Source organism: Oreochromis niloticus, linkage group LG18 (genome assembly GCF_001858045.2).
Source record: "Oreochromis niloticus isolate F11D_XX linkage group LG18, O_niloticus_UMD_NMBU, whole genome shotgun sequence".
Classification (NCBI taxonomy): domain Eukaryota; kingdom Metazoa; phylum Chordata; class Actinopteri; order Cichliformes; family Cichlidae; genus Oreochromis; species Oreochromis niloticus.
This window is the reverse complement of record NC_031982.2, coordinates 7578338-7597729: the sequence shown is the minus strand read 5'-3', so window position 1 is coordinate 7597729 and position 19392 is coordinate 7578338. Positions and strand designations below refer to the sequence as shown.

The following is a 19392-nucleotide window of genomic DNA, read 5'->3' as shown; positions in this document are numbered from 1 at the left end:
CTTAAATTTCATTCTTAAAATGCAGTTTTTATCTCTTTTAATCATGATTTACAATTCAAAGATTGTACATGGGCTTGCACACACACACACATGGATAAATTCACTGTGAAATTCACTGTGAAATCATTATAAAATATGTAATGTCTGTGTAATACTGTGCCTTTTTGCACCAGGGTGTGGAATTTTTGACCAGCCTTTGGCATGGGCATGCAGTGCTGTGATGTCTGCCTGCTGCGACAAGGGGGTGCTGCAGCACAGCTTCTTCACAGTGCCTACAGCAAAGGCTGTAAACCTGTTATTCCTGCTGTCGAGAAGTAGAGGGCACTTTTGTACAGTGTGTAGTCGCTATTTAGTCGGATCTGAGAGTCACTTCCGTTCCGAGTTTGTTCTGAGAACGCGGGATAGTTTCCTTCTGACGGCTGATATTTAAAAGAAGGAACGAAGTTTCGTTTTCAAGAACAGCAGGAGTTCAAGCTGACCGTAAGCGAATTACGTTTTGTGTAATGTAATGTAATGTGCAGCTATTATTACGATAGTATGCTGTAATTAAACCACTTCCTTCTCATAGACAGTAGTGTTTAGGATCAGCTCTCTTTCCTTTAGCGCAGATTCAGCATGTCGGCCCAAAATGCAATAAGGACCAATAAAACAGCCATTCATGAGATTCTGTCCGGAGACTACGGGCTAATTCTCAACAAAGTGCATCAGAATAAGCTGATCACTCAGCGGGAGTACAACAATCTTAAAAGCATCAACAACGCAAATGTGGAGGCACACGTCACTGAGCTCGTGGATAAGATCATGAATAAAGGAGAAGATAAATGCAAAGACTTCCTGAACCTCCTGCAAACCGATGGCGCCATTAAAGAAACTTTCCCTCAGCTGGCGAGTTTACAGCTGACTTACAGACCCCTTTTATCTGAGCCTGTCCAAGTGTCTTCATGTCAGCATGGTAACACACACACGTAACACTGTATAGAAACGCTGCGTCTACTGTTGTGTTTGGTTGTTTAACTCAGTTTTATTGTCCTTCCCTCACATGTTCTGCCTCAAGATGGGAATATGTCAAAGGTGAGATGCTGATGCAGAAACAGCCTCCTACACTTGTATGTGACATCGCTTGAGACAGATATATAGATGAAATTCTGTGGTTACGAAGCCTGTAGTAACACATGTAAAGTGTTGGTGTCCACTCTTTAGGAGGTTTATCAAATCAACAACCGGCCCGTCGGCCTCTGTGTGATCATAAACAATGAGAACTTCTTGGATGGTTCACAGAGAAGAGGAACAGATAAAGATGCCCGTAAGTTTCAGAGGTGCTTTTTTGTTTGTTTGTTTGTTTTGTTTTATTGTTTTGTTTTTGTTTTTATGTTAGTATCTTTTGCTTAAATATTTTTCTCTGATTTTTTTGCAGAAAGCTTGGCAGAGGTGTTCAGCTGGCTGGGCTTCAGAGTGCTGATGTGTAAAGACCTGACCAAGGATCAGATGGATCAGGCACTGACGTGTGTCGCTTCCTTGGCAGACATGTCTCAGCTGCAGAAGTTCAAACTTAAAGAGTGGGATGGCAGCAGCTTTGTTGATCCTCAGCAGGTTCTTGAGCACGGTGATGCTTTCATCTGCTCTATTCTGAGTCACGGAAAAAAGGGTGTAGTTTTGGGAGCTGACAGGAACCCCCTCTCCATTAAAGAAATTACCAGAAAGTTCAGGGGGTGTGACCAGTCAGTCCTCACCAGCAAGCCCAAAGTGTTCCTGATCCAGGCCTGCCAAGGAGGTAAGATACAGTGTGGAGTGCAGTTGAACGATATGGAGACTGATGATGATACTTCACCATTGACGATCCCCGAGGAAGCTGATGTTCTGGTTGCCATGGCCACTGTTGAAGATCATGCTGCACTTAGACATATATTCGATGGAAGCTGGTTCGTTCAGTCTCTTTGTGAGCAGCTGAAGGAGCGCTGTCCCAGGTAATTGTTTTAAAATCACCAAACACATCTGCACACTGACCCTGACAGTGATATCAACATTTTTTGTATCTCTATAAATGCTCTTAGAGGCGAGGACATCGTCTCCATCCTCCACTATGTGAACGATGATGTAGCACATAGAGAGACCTCCTCGTTGGCCAAGCAGATGCCTGAAGTGAGATTCACCCTGAGAAAGAAACTTGTGCTGCCACCTCAGCACAGCTGAAGTCATCATGGAAATACAGCACACCTTACTGTGTAACTAGGGATGTAACTCAGAGTTACTTATTATCTTTCTTAAAATGTTTCCTTTATATTTTCCCGCTTGCTTTCGTCATTTTAAATCTTTTATTTTTCTAAATCTTAATCTCGCATTGAGGTGTTGCATTTTATACTGTAACAGTTTTATATTAAAGAATAAATCTCAGACTGTGAACACAACTGGTGAGAAAAACATTTTTATTTGTGTTGGGAGGTTTTTACATGGGCTGTAGTAAAGCTTCACGGGTGCTTTTCTTAAACTGAACCTTTACATTCTTAAACCTAGTAACATTACTTAATCAATCAAAAAGGTTTGTTTTTTTCAAACAATAGATCTCACAACACTCTCTTGATAGTAACAATAAAAATGTTACATTTAACTTGTTATAATGTCTTTTAATTCTGTCAGAATACATCAGTTTGCTTCAGAACTGTTTGACTTGATTTCTCCCTCCACAAATCCTGAAAGATTACCATGGCTACTATGTGTGGTTGAAAGAAACATGTTCCAGCAAAACCTTTTTTCAAAAATGTTGTTTATTTTCTTCTGTCCCTCATTTTGTTCTGTTTTTTTTTTTTCATTTGGATCTCTGAACTTGTTAAAACTGTTAGATGAAGGGAAATACTTGATTAAAAAAAGGAAGGTGAAGTTCAGAGAAGGACATCCCAGCGTTTGAGTAGTCTGTGCTGGAGCAAAGAGACCACAGCTGAAGTCTATTATGGTTAATAGGTATTGTGTAAGCGCTGTAGGAAACATCTGCACTGGCCTTCTATCGTCTGATCCCCTGATCACACATTGAAGTCATCTGGGCAGTGCTGGAAAGTAACAATCTGTCTATACGCATTGAAATCGCTATAAATAGTACTGAATATATCCAGATTCAAGTCATGTCATAGATATTAATGTATGATATGCAGCTTATAAATGTTTGGGCTGCCTGCAGAGATGAGCATCTCCCTGTGGTTTGTGTGCTTTGACACTTTCAAGAACCTGGCTGTCTGATCACTGATGTAATAAGTGATCCTCCAGTCATGGTGGTTATAGACAGAGTTGCCCTGTTTTCATGTTTATTTTTAGTCTTTCAACCCAGTGTTAATAGGGTTGAAATTGAATCCATAAAGAAAGAACAGGTAGAGCCAAAAAACACCTTTGGTTACATGCCGGTCCATAAGTGACAGTGGCTCCCTTCTCAGGCTCCTCAAAAGCTGGTATGCCCTCTGACTCTCACCTCCCTGCACTCCTCCACCTCATCCTTTATGCAAGTCTTACTAAGTGAAATCCAGAATTTAAAAAACTCTATATCACTCAGCCCTCTGCTTCCTGATGTGTGGACACAGGTTGAAAATGTGGGAGTCTTGCTGTCCACTACAAAGGACACTGAATCAAACATTTGTTTAAGGTTAAGTGGGATAGGTTTACTGTACATTTCTGAAATCCTGCTAAGTTCAAAATAAGAATTGCAAAGAATATTGAATGAAAAAAAAAAAGACTTTTAGCAACAGAAACATAATATCTACAAAAAAATCACTTAAGCTCCCTTGTTGCTATAACATGTGAAATGGCCATCATTTTGAAAAGCAAGCATGTTGTCTGTTAGACTGACCCCCACAAATGTGGCCCAGGATGTCCTCCTGACAGTACAGTAGGACTTTTGTTAAGATCGTTCTGTCTAGCAGCTTTTGCAATCAGAATTATGATCTGAACTCACTATTATATATTGTGTTGCATAATTTTTGCTTGATGTAAAGATCTCAGACTTAAGTAAATTCATTCACAAAAATGAATTGCTGGGTTTTAAGGGGAATAGTAAATCACTGTTCTTTGTTTTTATTAGCTTGTGTACATATTTATTATAATAGTGCCTCTATTTTTGTATAATTCCTTCTTCTAGATTTGGTGGTGCATAGTCAGACTACGATGCACACATACAATTGTCTTTACGGTACTGCAGCGTCGTTGCCATGCCAACAGAGATTCGGTCGTCAGCTTCCCTTCCGTAGCAGAAAAAAAAAACTACGCAGGAAAAGTGTGGGATAAGACTGCTTTGCATAAAAGGACCCAGACAGACTGCCTGTCGAGGCAGACGAGTGTCCTGTGAAGTTGCTCCCACACACCTTTCAGGCTGCCTTAAAGATGGAAGCCCCGCTGGGTGAACAGACTGCTGTGGGTTATTCAGCGGGGACTGAAGGACCTGAACACCGACAGGAGCTGAAAGCCTCTGACGAAGCTGTCACGTTCATGTCCGGCATTGGTGAGTTCGCATCCAATTTAGGCTAATATGGTCGGTAGGAAACAGCAGCTGAGTCTAAAACTACCTGAAAAGCAAAAAACCGTGAGATCATTACAGATATTTGAATCTGCCCACTTTGGCTTTACCTTCTGTGCCCCTTCGCTTCTCAGAGCCTGCCGAGCTGCAGAAGTGTGTGTTTGCAGACTCGCTGGTGACTGTGTCAGAGGGGGGGAGAGAGCTGGGGGAGTTTAGTGTGACGGTGGAGTTTGCCCGGAGAGAGCAGCCATGCATGATGCTTCATGCTCAGAGCCAAGGAGCCATTGATGACTGCCCCTGTGGGACAGCAGTGACAGGTGAGAGCAGGCAGAGGATGCTAAGTCAAACTGATCTGTTATTTCCTGTTGTTAGTATTTCTCTTCATACCCTTTACTCTGTTTAAGCCTACCTAACGACTGACCTGGAGGTGCTGGAGGAAGATCACCATGAATATGTCAAGGTGAGTCGCTGAATCCTTTCCGGGCTGTTTCTTTTTACACTCACTCAGCTCAGCAGATGCATTAAGTGGAAATATTGCACCTTTGATGTGCTTCCATACTTCTCTCCTCAGCTTGAGGGCCATAGTGTGGACAAGAGGTGTCACATGGTGCAGCGTGATGGGCAGATGGTGATCCATAAGGTTACGACTGTGGGAGAGGTCAGATAACCACTGCTTTATGGGTCAACTCACTAATATATTAATGAAACAGTACCACAGTCATTCAGAGCAATTGCCATGCTCTCTTTCCAAGAGTTAGTCCAGTATTTACAAAATCCTTACTTACTGTTGCGCATTTGCTGCATGTTTTCATTTGTGTGTGTGTGTGTGTGTGTGTGCATGTGTGTACAGGAGGTGACAGAGGAGGGCATGTCCTATCCCATGTCTGTCCTGAGAGGGCTGGTAACTGAGGGCTCCAGCTTGCTGCTGATGCGCCTGATCGCTCTGAGGAGGAAGATGCCAGAAAACATGACGTTTGTCTCCTTAGACCCAGGATTGCACATCATTCACACCTCCTTTGTAAGTCTTTACACCTGTGTAAGACACCCTGGTCCATCAGTGACTTGTTTGAGTACTGAGCTCTGATTGTGGTCTCTTTTGTGCTCAGAGAGAGCTGGGTCAGAGGCAGCTAGAGGTCGGGGCTGAGGTCCTGGATGTATTTGGGGTAGAGAGAATTATTCAGTCCATGGAGGGCAGCCCCAGTACCTGGCAGTGCTACTTTCTGGATGATGGGTAAGCTCAATATCTGTACCTCTCCATCATCCTACACTTGTTGGACTGTGTTACTGCATCCTACTATGCATCAGACAGACTACAGCTGCCCACTGTATGTTGTTGAGTTTCATGTTTACATTACCTACTGCTGATGGGAGGTCACTAATGTAAACTAAACAACAAAGCATTTTAATCACACAATAGCATTACTTATTGAATGCTTCCCTTAATCACAAGGGATCTGTTAGTTAGGAGGTTAAAAGGAGAGGACTGTTATCAGCATTGGCAACCAGTATGAATGAACTATCAGTGATTCCCCAGTGGTTGGGTTTATTTAACTTGTAGATAAAGGTAGTTTAAATTACACAAAAGATTGTCACACATGGACTAGCAATCTCTTAAAAGGACAAAACAAGGTTAGATTTCAAGTCACTGACTTAAAGATAAAGAAGTAAATTAAGCTAACTCACCATAGCTGCTCCCAGTCCAGAAGCAAACAGAGTGAGTGGAAGAAGGTGCAGTCATTATACACTGTGTGCCAGCCAGGTAAATTCAGGTATGGAACAAAGGAGCCAACCAGTGATAAGAAAACTCAGTAAGTGAGGTAAGAGAGGTGTGGATGAGACAGGGAAAGGGGTAAATAGAAGAAGAATCTCTACTATTTCCCACCTGTTTGATTTGGCATCCTTCCTGGCACGACCCTGCTTGTGATTTATGTCACCTCCTGGTCTTAAACCAGAGATCTTTCACATGTTAGCCAAAAATGTTAACCACTGCTAATGGAGCCGTTGATGCTTCTTCATTGTGGGCCCAAACTATAACAGTAGTTATAGTAGAATAGTTAATTGCTTTGTGTCCTTGACATCATAGGAACTATTGTTGTTCTGGACCCGTAAAGTCATTTTGCTATACTATGGTAGAGACTATCTGCTGTAGACTCACTTCTAAGCACCCCTGTAAGCCTTAAGCGCTTGAACCTGACAGACTTTTAGTCCTTCCACTCTGGAGGCCACCATACTGAGGTTTTATCTGCTAAATAATATCAGCAATACACATTCACCCTAATGCACTGAAACTAAAGTAAAAGGAACCAGTGTTTCATAGTTTTTATTGATCCTGATATCTTCCTGTGTTATATAATCAAAGCATACCCTCATGGATTTGTGGAACGTAATTTTTCCTCAATTTCAGAAGCGTTGTTTTTTGTTTTTGTTTTTTGAGAGATGAGGAGAGGTAAGAATGTGTAAATGTTGGAGAGTCACTGTTCTTACAAAGTTCTTAATTTGGGCTGAAAGTAAGGCACTGTAATACTCCTCTGCTCATAAGACCTTGTGTTAAGCTGTGGCGTGTGATTAATAATTTGTAGAGTTTTATGAAGCCTTATGAAAATATTATAATATTGTTCTGATGTGTTTATGGTCCGTTGTAGAAATTACTTTAAAATCTTCAGATTCTAAAAATTATCATTTTGAGGGAAAGGTTCCCATAAAGTGTAAATAAACCTACGGAATGGGACATATCTGATTTTTGTATGCGAAAGAACACACTAAACACCCCAAATTTCGACCCCTGATTGACCTTGATCCCATAACAGCATCGTCATGGGCATATTGGTGATACATGAGGTCTTTCAGGTTTAACTCAAGCGGTTTCTGAATAACAAGAAAGTGCTATTATTGCTGTTATGTGTTACACTAGTGCTTTTATTTTGACTCGTTATATTCTCTGATCAGGCATCTGGCGAGCAGAGTTCAGGTGGGGTCACCGGTCACCATGAGACTTCTAGAGTTGCCATTAAAGGCAGAAAAAGGTTACACACATCCCACACACACACATTCACACATAAGAGGTATGATTCCAGTGAATTATTCAGTGATACTTGTGTATTTGTAATTTTACAGTAGATTTCAAGAAGATCCCCCTTGTGTGGGAGGAAGACATGCAAATGCATTCTAAGTTCCTGGACAGAAAGGTAGCTGGTCATGTGCAACAGGAAATTAATACTAGACTCCCATTACTCTACTGACCATCTGAGCAGAAAATGAATGTGTGTTTATGTCTTGTTTTGGCAGGAAGAGCGAAAGGCCGACCACTCCTCATACTTGAGACAGCATCCAGAGATTCGAGCACTAATATCTGACTTCCTACAGTTGCTGTTGTTGAGAAAACCAGACGACGTCTTCCTGTTTGCCAGAGAGTACTTCACCCCTTTTGCCTCTCATCCTGCAGACGCAGACCAGGAAGCCCAGTCCCTCTAGTCACATTTTCACATGCTCACAAACTGTCTCTTTAGAAGCTTCATATATGTTTGTTCATGAGAATAATCTTCAATGACATTTAGAAAGTGCTTTTGTTTTTTATTCCGAGTCACTGATTATTAGTTGTATCTGTGAACATTTGGTGGAGAGGAACACAGACATTTAAACCTCAGAGTTTGTGATATTTCCAGTAAGAAAGTAGTTGGGGTTTTTTTTTCAGTTTCAGTTTCAGTAGTTTGGGTTTCTTGTACACGTTTGGGCAAAGCCCCCTGGCAACACATAATTTAAAAAAAAAAAAAAAGGACGTGAGTTTTCAAAATAAAAGTCTACAAAGCTAAACAAACGGATTTTATTATGAAAGACGTGCCAGTATGTGCTGTAGTTGAGATTAGTACACTCTTTTAGCCAAGTGTGAAGCGAAAAATTTCTTGGTCAGCTCATGGACGCTATAGTTTATGTGTGAATGTGGCTTTTATTTTAAAAACATTTTTACCCAGCACCCGACACTCAACTTCAACAACTTCCTATGCAGGCGACGTCACACCCAGTTACGAGCGGCCCCTTGCGAAAGAACGAAAGAGAACTTGCGACTCTAACAGAAAAGGGAAGGAAAAACCACTGAGACATATTTCAGCATTTTTTTTCACTCCCAAAAAGTTTTTTTTTTTTCGTTTGTTTAAAGGCTTATTTTCCTCGCATTTAACAAGAGGTGCCTTTTTCGCTAAGGAGTTGTAAGCTAACAGCGAGAGACAGCGGCGGTAAGTTTCAGCGTCGTAATTTAGTTCACCTTATGTAAACTGTTAGCGTTAACTCTGGGCTACTTTATGTAACATGGACTTAAAACTTTTTAATGTTCGTTTTTGTCAAGACAAACAAAACTGGCGGGGGGGTAGTGTTAGTGACGTCACCCTGTCATATCACGTAGATGTCTTTTGATGGGACTACACATTGGACAACGCATTGAGAGGCCAAAATAACGTGAAATAAAGTAAACAGTGAAGGACACCGCGTCACGTATAACCTGCCATACAAATACATATTTTAAAAGCAGGCTTTAATAGGAAGTTTTAAATAACATTTAAATGTTGTAGGTGTTTGTTTGTTTGTTTGGATGGTCAGAGACGATGTGGCCTAACATCCAAAGCTCTGTGCCATTTAATAATTAACACGATAACAGTTCGCTGTTGAAACAAGGTCAGTGATGGAAGACAAAGTTCTCTATGAACAGATGTAGTCATCTTACTGTGTTTCCCTGTAAAAACATACAGTATAGCGGTGCTTCTACGTAGGGCAGTAATGGCATCTCGTGGTGTGGTATAATTATTATTATTGTCATTATTTTAACGTTCTAGCCATGATCTTTAGTCATTAATTTAAAGCTGCTTGTTTGCAACGCATGAAGTTTTTGAATACTTCAGTTTTGCTCCATCAAAACATGCCCACTTGTTTTCTGCTAGCAATTAAAGCTGCAGATCGCTGTGAGCTGAGGACCAGGCCATGATGGACAGGCTGACTTTGTCCCACATAGATGAGGGCCTAGACTCTTCTGAAGTGGCAGAACTTTGCTTCTTATGCCGTGATGTAGTCACCAGGAGACGCCTGGAGAACGTGAGCACTGCATATTTTGTAATGTGTTTACACTTGTATTATTAGCATGTTTGTGGAAATATGTTTTAAATGACATGTTGACAGTATGATGCCCTAGGGATGTTCATGTTCAAGAGTGGGGTATTTTTTCCTACAGATTAAGGATGCGAAGGACTTGTTCTTGAGATTAGAGGAAAAAGGTCTGCTGCAAAATGATGCCTTCCTCAGGCAGCTGCTCTACACCATCCATCGAGCAGATCTACTCAGGGTCCTGGAGACAGACAGCAGACCGCCAGAGGAAACAGATGCTAGTCCTGTCCTGTCAGACTACAGGTAAAAGCTTTCGATTTTTATCTTAATAGTGCAGCATGCAGCATAGGAATAGTAATATATCAAAAGTTTTTCTCTGACCATTAGGAAGACCCTGTATTCTATATACAATGACTTCACTACGGAGAACTTTGAAAAGCTGAAGTTTCTACTGACTGACAGGCTGGGCAGGAGACAAATTGAATTGTCCAAGGTGAGAACACACCAATGCACCTTTTCATTTCTGCTTTTGAGTGAGAAGCTTTTTACTGAACATCAAAGGCTAGCTGTACAGTTGACATTTAAATTGTTTTCACTGTTATCAGTAGGGATGGGTGTGGCACCGGTTCTGACATAAACGGTAGTAACCAGACTGAAAAGCAGCGCACATTTCACAATTCTAGCCAGTCATTTTACGTTTCTGAGGATAGTAGGCGGGGCCAGGTACGTACGTTCTTTTAGAGCAGAGCTACAGATTAAAAATGCCCAAGGCGAAGCGATCAAAAGTCTGGCTGTACTTCACAGCAAACGATGCAAACTCAGCAGCCTGCAACAAGTGCTTTAAGCTGATACTGTGATACTGTCAAAGGAGGTAACACCTCAAATCTGATGAAACACCTGGCGACGTAGGGCTGTTCGATATAACGATATATATCGGATGACGATAGAAAAACGTCTATCGTTTCATTTTACGCTATCGTTTGTTTCGTGGTGTCGCAAAATAAACTGTTTACGGCAATATTTTTTCATTATTTTGATGGTCACTGTAGTGGCTATATTAATTTCCTAAAGTTCTCTCTTTCTCTTATATTTAATATAACCACACTACAGACGGACAAGCGCTTGTTTTTATGCGTTGTCGTTAGCAACAACGACGGTAAAACCACCTCGTGTCCGCTTGTTTATTTTTCACATAAACCTTTCACAATAAAGCTCAAGATCCTGTTGAGACTTTTCAAAATAAACTGAATCACGTGAAAGATGCAGAGTATTTACGGATGAGAAGCAAAAAAGAGCCGTCAGGTGCTAAAAAATAAACCTTAGACTCAAACGTTAGAACAGGCTTTTCCCCGCAGCACGCTGCGCTCACAAAGAAAACGGCGGCCGTTACAACCTATGTCTAAAAATGTATCGTTTCATGCATCAGTTAAAACACTCGAGTCCAGGTACGCGATGCCCAGCTGGAAACACTTCACGCAAGTCGAGCTGCCCAAGATTCACAGAATTTACAGAAAATGTTACATTTTTGTGATTTATATCGTTATCGGACGATAGATGTCTTAATATCGGGATATGAGATTTTGGTCATATCGCACAGCCCTATGGCGACGCATAGCGGTTTTTTTAAAGCCGAGAAATGCACCGTATTTGATAGCTTGCTGCGAGACCTCACACCGTGCACATCTACTGCGGGTGTGGTGCCTGTTATCAGACCCGGAGTTAGCAACATCCCCCAAAAACCCGAAGAGGAGAGTCCTGGCCCCTAGCCCTGCCAGTGTAGCAGAAATGATGACGGATGATGATGGCAGCAGCAGCCGTTCTCCTCTGCATGAGTAGCTTCATGTTATTCGTGTGTAATTAACGTTGAGTACGCTAACCACATTATTACATTAATGCATGTAAGGTGAACTAGCAAACAGCGTCGTAGTTACATGCGGCTGTCTTCTTGTTTGATGGCAGATACTCCCTTCACCCTGGCCAAAAAGGCTAAAATGACCAAAGAAAAAGTGGAAAACAGTTAAACATGAGAGGTTTTTGGACAAAGTTTGTGTTTTTTCCATTGTTTAAGCACTGCTTCCAGCCAAGAGTGAGACCATATATGCCCTATAGCTGCAGAAAAGGCTAACATTGTTATCTTTTTACAAAAGAAACAGCTGAACATGAGAGGTTTTTGGACCAATTTTGTGTTCTCCATTCTTTAAGCACCGGTTTGAGCACCGTTTAAGCACCGGCACCGTTTCAAAAGTACCGGTTTGGCACCGGTATCGGATAAAACCTAAACGATACCCATCCCTAGTTATCAGCATATAACGACTTTTCCTTTCATTCTGTATGCACGGCACAGTAAAGAACACACTTCCTATATTTAATAAGAGTAGTTAACTGGTAATTTTACCTTCAACATAAATGAAATGTTCTGTCAAATAGACTGAGTACTGTTTACAGCGGCTTTTCACACACTGAAGTTCAAGTGGAAACTACCAGCCTCTGAATACAGTCTATTATTTTGTGCTTTGTACATCATCAGTGCAAAGTTGAGATCAGTGATATCATAAAAGTATGCTGTTTACTGAAAGTCTGTTGGTTGGCTTAAAATAATCGATTCTCAAGAGTTTTCTTCTAAAGAGAAAAAAAAAGTAAAAGCAGGAAAACTGGATTTGTTTATTTTTGCATGCAGTAGAGTGCAACCAATGCGGATTTCTTTCCAGACACATGAAACATAAACAGATCTCCATACCATTTATTAAATGTAGTTATTTACAGTCCTTACTAAAATATTATCAGATTTATGTGTTTTTTATTGTCATAAGAGGTCATGGATTACTTGTTTACACTCTGCCCAACTTTGCTTGGATCAGCTGGTTATTGTGTTTGCAGCTTTCCCAATAGGTGTGTAACTAACATAGAACTAGAGTACCTTCTGCTGAAAGAACTGTACAACATGTCCCTCTAACTCTTGTTTGACATCCTTACTATGTGGAACTAACAAGGAACAATAATTTTTAGTATTGAAGATATTTTTTTTTGTTTAAATTAGCTTTCAGACATAATTTGGTGTCATTTTCCATCTATATACACATCTTTTGTTTAACTGTCATTTGTCATAATTTGGAATTTGTCTTTTAATTTTCCTGTTATTATATAATTATCCTTCTTCTTTATTTTGCTATAGATTAGTGGTAATTTATTCAATTCCCTTTAAACTGTATTGAAACACTGCTTCTCTTTTTTTTCCCAGAGCAATATAAATTTATATACATACCGTTTGAACAGTTTGGGTCTGAGCACTGAACCTCGTGGAATCCCACAAGTAACCTTCTGAATTCAGCATAGATTATTTGTAAATAATAGGGCTGCCACAATTAGTTCACTAGTCACGATTACGTCGACTATAAAAATTGTCGATGACAAATTTAATAGTTGAAGCGTCGTTTGAAGCTTTATAAGATCCAGAAAGACGCAGGAATAAGTAGTAGCATTTAAGAGTGTAAAAACTGACTGAAACAGAAGGTGGCAGCTAGGGCTGGGCATTATGGCGTAAAATCCATGTCACGGTATAATTTGAAGCATGTGCGGTAATGATATATATCGCGATATATATTCTTTTCTTCTGTATAATGTATTTTACACACTATAACGTACACTTAAAATCCTTTAATTTTCTCAAAAATCGACAGTGTGCCTTGTGTTTGAATTCTGGTTGTGCTTACTGACCTCAAATTGATTTTATATAAATCTGTCAAAAATGTTTTAGTACGACTTTGGTAAGCTACGAAGCTGCACCGCTTGATGGATTGACAGAGCATTACGGCTACCGTAGTCAGGAGCCTCGCGGAGTAATCTGGGTCCAAAACTCCGTCTGCTTCAGGTCCCAAAGTCAAACGAACCCTGCAGCATCACTGAGAGTTAAAAACTGTCTAAATTCTTTCATCTTTAATAAAATGATCAGCGTTGCTGCTTTACCAGGTGTAACAATTAAGTTTAACATCCAGGAATCCATAAAAACAGAATTTATTAAATTCAGCTGAGTTAGAAGTTAGCAGGAAGTTAGCTCGCTAGTTTCCACCTAAACATGATATAGGATGTTCTGACTGAGGGATTTCTGAAACAAATTAAAACGTACAGCTCTGCTGTCACTTCCAACATAAATGAACACAGGAAACTAAGCAGCAGTGGCTTTTGTAGGGTTACTGAAGTTGGGCTAGCTGGTATATAATGATGTCCTACGTGATCGCTAACAAAACAGCTACAATAGCATAACATTAGCACAGTGAAGCTGAAGGATGAATGCTAACTTTTTCCCACTCGATAAAAGTTAATGTGAGGGTTTCTGGTGGTTAGGGACAAATGCATTTGCATGGCAGGATGCTATAAACGGACCAAACTTCAGTCAGGAGAACAACTGAGATAACATCCACAGTACGAGGTTAGTCATTAATATACTGCAACAACATGAGAATAGAGCAGCTGCGAGAGAATTCAGCATTAATGAATTGATGGTACGGAAGTGGAGGAAGCGCAGTTTTTGGCTTTCCCCATATTCCAAAAGTGCTTTGTCTCTTTCCTGTTAATGTCGCCCGGCATAATTTGCAGATGATTGTGTTTGCAGCCGCTGCAGTGCTTTCGACCAAAACAGGCGCAGCTTGATGACACCATCGCAGTAGAGCGGTATAGTCAAAATCTCTACCGTTGGCCAAATTTATATCGTTTCTACCGTATACCGTTTATACCACCCACCCCTAGTGGCAGTACTGCATGTACAAGGATGCCAGCTGCCGTTAAACCCCGAAGAAGAAGAAGCCGTGTCCGGTTTCATAGCTGTGTCCAAATTTAGGGGCTGCATCCTTCGGAGGCAGCATTTGTAGAGAAATAACGTTACAGTGACGCGACGAAGGCTTTCCAAATTCAAAGACTCCTCCAAATGCGTCCTCCTTTTCCCCAGATTTGAAGAATGGGTCAGGTGTATTTCTTAGTGGCCCAACCTATCCCAGAATTCATAGCGCGGCTCAGCCAATTCCAGTTTCCAACAATGGCGGCAGCTGCTTGGTTTTAATATTACTCTCTTTACTCTCTCTGGGTCACAAAATAAACTTTTAACATATTTTCAGGCGAGAATGTAGCTGTGTAAACTTCAAATATCTGCTCGGTTTATCAATTATTGTTCCCTCTAAGCTGAGCGCATGAGCAATCGCACATTGCTGACACAATCTCCACGCACAGAAAATGAGTGAAATTAAAAAAAATACATGTATTTACTTTAATTTCAATTCGGGCTTGATTTTTTTTGTGCACAGCGCAGATGTTCTGTGTGCGGAGACTGACTCACGCACTCAGCTTAGAGGGAACACTGGACATCACATATTCGTAAAAGTGCCCCGACTTTTTTTTGGAGACGTCTGTTACTCAGCAGCTCGATAGCTAGCCGGGGTTCAAGGCTCACTAGAGCCGGCATAAAACACCAGACTCCTAGCACATCGTTTTCAGATCCCCACGGTCTTTCGCTACTCAGTTTAAACATGATATATAAGTCACTTAGATAACTTAAAAATGTTATTGTTTGGCTTTTTTCAGTCTTTATTTGTTCCTGAGTAAATCAGTTTGGCTGAGATTAAGTTATAGTTTTCACACAGCTGAATAAACGTCAAGCAGAAAACTAATTAAACAGAAGTATGAGATGGTCGAGAATTTACTCCAGTGTCCTGTTATATTTTAAATGGCAAGGAGCAGACGGCTGAGTTAATTAAACTCCACCGAGACAATCTGCAAATTTCATTAAAAGTTTAATAAACTATCATCTTGTCTTTATTTTTAGTTAGCACATACCTTAAACACTTAAAATTGTAAGCTAATGATAGTTATTTAAGAGCAGATGCATGCTGGTGCAATAAGCTGTACGTTTTACGTCCAATGGATGCATGATCTGATTAGTCGACTAATCGCAAAAATAATCGGTGACTAGTCGACTATCAAAATAATCATTTGTGGCAGCCTTAGTAAATAATAATGTCTATCATTTTGGTTGAATTTCTATAATACGAAATCTCACTGTTCTGTATTTTCATTAAATTCAATTAACATATCCACCAAGTATTATTTTCTGTGCTTCGCATTTGATGCAAATAGAAACAGAGTTGTGGATTTGATGGCACCAGAGATGATGACTGTCCCACAAACAGCCTCTGTGAACTAAAACTTTCTCTCTTTTCATTCCAGACAGCGCTGGACGTGTTTGCAGAAATGGAAAAGGCTGATTTACTATCAGAGACAGATGTTGACTTGCTACATAAAGCACTGCAAGAGTTGGATCAACTACTGGCAATTACTTTAGAGAAATACAGACAAAGTATAGGAACCACTTCCATATATCAGCACATGTACACATACATACATGTGGAAATTGTATATGTTGGTAACACCATCGAATGATTGTGATCGTTACAGGGGCTCGTCAGCCGCAACAGCAGTTCACATTATCTCTTGACGTCACCATGGATATTGAGGTGTGTGTGTGTGTGTGTGTGTAAATGTGTGTTTCTGAGCCGTTAATGTTGCAGTTTGTCAGTTTGCTGACTGCTGTGTTTTATTCCCACAGAGGACCCATGAGCCCCTGTCCATAACTGAAACTCAGCCCAGCTGTAAGTATCTCTATTAAAATGTATTTGTGATTATTATTTGTTAAACCTTCTGTAGTCACACTTATGTTTTTTTATTATTTTTATCATACTCATGATTGATATACAAGTTTACATTGTCGTTTTTTAGATCGAAGAGAGAGTATTAACACTGATGCACAACTAGAAACAAATCCCACCCCTCTTCCTGATGAGGTAATCCATTCACAGGCTCTCATGCTTTCATTTATTCTTTTGTCACATCAGTAACATTTATGATCAATCTGTTTGCTGTGTTTGTGTCCTGTAGTCAGAATACTACAAACTGACTCATAACCCACGTGGTTTGTGCGTGGTCTTCAACAATGAGATGTTCACAGGAACACATCTGAGTAATCGAAGAGGAACTCACAAAGATGCAGGTACATTTCCTTTAAAAAAAGTCACATAGCCTGATTTATGTATGACTGTTTTATCTGGAAGCTACTGAGCCCTGTACCAATTAATGCTTATATACGTATGCCATGACCATGTAATGTACTTATAATGCTTCTTTTGCTTATTTTCTATTTGACACAGAGGCTCTTACAAGAGTGTTCACTCGCTTAGGTTTTCAAATGAAGATACACAACAACCTGACTGCAGATGGGATGAAAAAAGAAATAAATGATCTTGTCAAAAAGAATAATTTCACGAATCATGATGCCTTGGTGCGTAGTCACAGATCTTCGGAGTTGTAGTACTTCGTACATTTTATATATTTACGCTTATTTTTAAATTTTGTTTGAACTAAGAGTTATCTGAGAAGATTGGCACCACAGCCATACAGAATACAAGCTGTAAGCTCTGAGGCTAAAACTAGCTAATCAATATAAAGCTAACTTATCAATATTACATTTAAGTTTGATTGTTTGTTTGTTTTTTCAAGCTATTGTTTCACATTTACTGTACAGATATGTGGTATCTGTCTTCTCAGAAAGGTCTTAGCTGGGATCAGCACAGTTTTGAAAATGTCACGATGTAGTGCATGTCTCTGTGATTGTAACAGCAGCTACATCGACAATGTCAGCAGTATTGTTAGTATAAATAATAAAACATATATCTACCTCTGATTTAAGGTGGTGTGCGTGCTTTCACATGGAGAAAAGGGGTGTGTTTTTGGCATAGATGGGGAAAGGGTGCTCCTGAAAGAGCTGACGCACCCCTTTACAAGTGGAAGCACCCGAACCTTGGGAGGGAAGCCCAAACTCTTCTTCATTCAAGCCTGTCAAGGTGAAGGATACCAGAAAGGATACTGTCCCAGCAGCTTGGGGCCAGGAGAGGACGAGAAGCAAAACAAAGAACCACTGCAAGCCGATGCCTCAAACCCTGACGAGGCTTTGCCTGCATCAGCAGACTTTCTGATGGGCATGGCCACAGTGGAGGAGTTCAAGTCATTTCGAAACACACTCACAGGATCTATCTACATCCAGGAGCTGTGCAGGCAGCTGGAAATAGCAGCGGAAAGGTGAGTTAAAATGAGTTAGTTTCTTCTAATTAGTTTCTTTATGGCAGACCACACCACTGTCATATGGGAAGGTCATAGTGCAGTAGTTTCCTACAAAGTAGATTTTTTGTTTATATATAGACTCTATTATATACAGTTAGGTCCATAGAATTTTGGACAGAGACATAGATTTAGTAGTTTTGCCTCTGTAGAACACCTCAATAAATTTTCAAACAATGATTATGTGAGTGAGGTTAAGACCTTGAGCTTTCATTCAAAAAGCACAGTTTTAACTTTTTCAAAGTCATCAGGGAAGACAAATGCATCAAATCTCTGTACATATCTGTCTGCCTGCTTTTGGTGCTTTCAGACATGGTGTTGACATGAGCTGGGTGTTTTGTTAAAATTTTCCAACTAACCAAAATGTATCATTTTGTTTCACATGTTGTCCTTGCAGTAAGGAGATGGATGATATCCTCACTGTCCTGACACGTGTGAACAGGGAGGTCAGCAAAGGAGAGTTTTTATCCTACAAACAAATGCCGGAGCCCAAATACACTCTCAGAAAGAAGCTCGTCCTCAAATTTGTATGATCGGACTGTGACCAAATACAACTCTGCAAGTCTACACAGTTCCTGGATTCATGTTACACACACACACAGTGTGTGTGTGTGTGTGTGTGTGTGTGTGTTGATAAATGTGACTTTTTTTTCTTTTCTTTTTTTTTTTTACAATTAACTGAACAAAGTAATCCATGGCAAATAAACTGGTACAGGGATAATTAGATGGAATTCTGACTATTTTTGTGTCATTATTCAAATATAAATAAGGCTATGCCCACACTAGCCTGGATAGATTTGACAGCGCCGTTTTCGTCTAAAAACGCTCTGCGTCCACACTATCATTTTCGGTTGTTTTCACAGAGTTGTGCATCCACATTGAAACAGCCGAAAACGCTTACGTTCCAGTACTGCGCATGCGTGAAACGCAAGACGAAACGTGGCAAAATGTCGAGGAATAGCACTGTTTTTTAAATGGACTAACAATGAGGTGGAGTTATTAAGTACAAAGTTGCAAAAGCGATTGAGAGTTAAAGAAGAAAAAAAAGTATCTGGCGCATGTACAAACTGATATTAAGCTTTAATAGGGCTGTCAAAATTGAGAGCAATCAAAACAACTGCTGTATAATGCCTTCTGCTATCTTGGTTTAATTGGTCACATGACTGCATCACAGGATTAACATGTGTCATCGTTTTCGAAAATCTGCGTTTTCACTGTCCACACTATGAAACGAAAGCTCCGTTTTCAAATGTATTTGTTTTTGAGAGCGTTTTCAAAACGCTGCGTTTTCCTTGAGCCAAAACGCCGTCTGGACGGGAGGCCAAAACTGATGCTACGTCCACACGTACCCGGGTTTTTTTGAAAACGCAGATTTTTCTATGCGTTTGCACCTTTCGTCCACACGTAAACGGCGTTTTCGGTCACTGAAAACGGAGATTTCTAAAAACGCCTGCCAGGGTGGATATTTTCGAAAACTCCGTTTTTGCATTTACGTGTGGACGCGGAAAACGGAGAAAACGCAGCGTCAGAGGTGTGCGCCACGTTATTGTTTCGGTGAAATGAATTTCTACAATACTGTTAATTGTACTCTCTGCAGTGTTTAAATGCCTACATATACACACACAGTTACTGTCCCTCCACACATACGACTCGGT

General features: G+C 40.4%; 3 protein-coding genes across 7 annotated transcripts; all 3 read left to right on the top strand.

Annotated features, from left to right (window-relative positions):
- Positions 1–343: 343 nt before the first annotated feature.
- Positions 344–2420, top strand: casp20 (caspase 20, apoptosis-related cysteine peptidase). Of its 3 annotated transcripts, none has more exons than XM_013265511.3 (6): positions 344–480; positions 609–952; positions 1055–1071; positions 1201–1303; positions 1415–1964; positions 2052–2420. In XM_013265511.3, the coding sequence occupies exons 2-6, from the start codon at positions 616–618 to the stop codon at positions 2188–2190; spliced, it is 1146 nt and encodes a 381-aa protein (XP_013120965.1). In that variant the 5' UTR covers positions 344–480; positions 609–615; the 3' UTR covers positions 2191–2420. The 3 variants fall into 3 exon arrangements, with proteins under 3 accessions (XP_013120965.1, XP_019203701.1, XP_005475982.1); XM_019348156.2 differs by having other exon boundaries at positions 346–480; positions 604–952; XM_005475925.4 differs by having other exon boundaries at positions 357–952.
- Positions 2421–4195: 1775 nt separating this feature from the next.
- On the top strand, positions 4196–8671 carry catip (ciliogenesis associated TTC17 interacting protein). 2 transcript variants are annotated; one of them, XM_019348157.2, is made up of 9 exons: positions 4196–4477; positions 4627–4809; positions 4897–4952; positions 5064–5150; positions 5343–5510; positions 5599–5723; positions 7439–7515; positions 7610–7677; positions 7778–8671. In XM_019348157.2, the coding sequence occupies exons 1-9, from the start codon at positions 4360–4362 to the stop codon at positions 7961–7963; spliced, it is 1068 nt and encodes a 355-aa protein (XP_019203702.1). In that variant the 5' UTR covers positions 4196–4359; the 3' UTR covers positions 7964–8671. The 2 variants fall into 2 exon arrangements, with proteins under 2 accessions (XP_019203702.1, XP_003457508.3); XM_003457460.5 differs by having other exon boundaries at positions 7607–7677.
- On the top strand, positions 7778–18468 carry LOC100702139 (caspase-8). 2 transcript variants are annotated; one of them, XM_025900112.1, is made up of 12 exons: positions 7778–7902; positions 9421–9571; positions 9708–9883; positions 9968–10073; positions 15794–15923; positions 16022–16080; positions 16173–16215; positions 16343–16407; positions 16502–16613; positions 16771–16901; positions 17310–17698; positions 18135–18270. In XM_025900112.1, exons 2-12 carry the CDS (start codon positions 9461–9463, stop codon positions 18268–18270), a joined length of 1458 nt encoding a protein of 485 aa, XP_025755897.1. In that variant the 5' UTR covers positions 7778–7902; positions 9421–9460. The 2 variants fall into 2 exon arrangements, with proteins under 2 accessions (XP_025755897.1, XP_003457507.2); XM_003457459.5 differs by lacking the exon at positions 7778–7902 and adding an exon at positions 8580–8721 and having other exon boundaries at positions 18135–18468.
- Positions 18469–19392: the final 924 nt, after the last annotated feature.

Coding starts and splice junctions, on each gene's coding strand:
- casp20 (XM_013265511.3), top strand. CDS start 616: ATGTCGGCCCAAAATGCAATAAGGACCAATAAAACAGCCATTCATGAG. Junction 1,304..1,414: donor AGGAACAGATAAAGATGCCC/GTAAGTTTCAGA, acceptor ATTTTTTTGCAG/AAAGCTTGGCAGAGGTGTTC. Junction 1,965..2,051: donor CTGAAGGAGCGCTGTCCCAG/GTAATTGTTTTA, acceptor AAATGCTCTTAG/AGGCGAGGACATCGTCTCCA.
- catip (XM_003457460.5), top strand. CDS start 4,360: ATGGAAGCCCCGCTGGGTGAACAGACTGCTGTGGGTTATTCAGCGGGG. Junction 5,724..7,438: donor TGCTACTTTCTGGATGATGG/GTAAGCTCAATA, acceptor TTCTCTGATCAG/GCATCTGGCGAGCAGAGTTC. Junction 7,678..7,777: donor CTAAGTTCCTGGACAGAAAG/GTAGCTGGTCAT, acceptor TTGTTTTGGCAG/GAAGAGCGAAAGGCCGACCA.
- LOC100702139 (XM_003457459.5), top strand. CDS start 9,461: ATGATGGACAGGCTGACTTTGTCCCACATAGATGAGGGCCTAGACTCT. Junction 9,884..9,967: donor CCTGTCCTGTCAGACTACAG/GTAAAAGCTTTC, acceptor TCTGACCATTAG/GAAGACCCTGTATTCTATAT. Junction 16,216..16,342: donor AACTGAAACTCAGCCCAGCT/GTAAGTATCTCT, acceptor GTCGTTTTTTAG/ATCGAAGAGAGAGTATTAAC.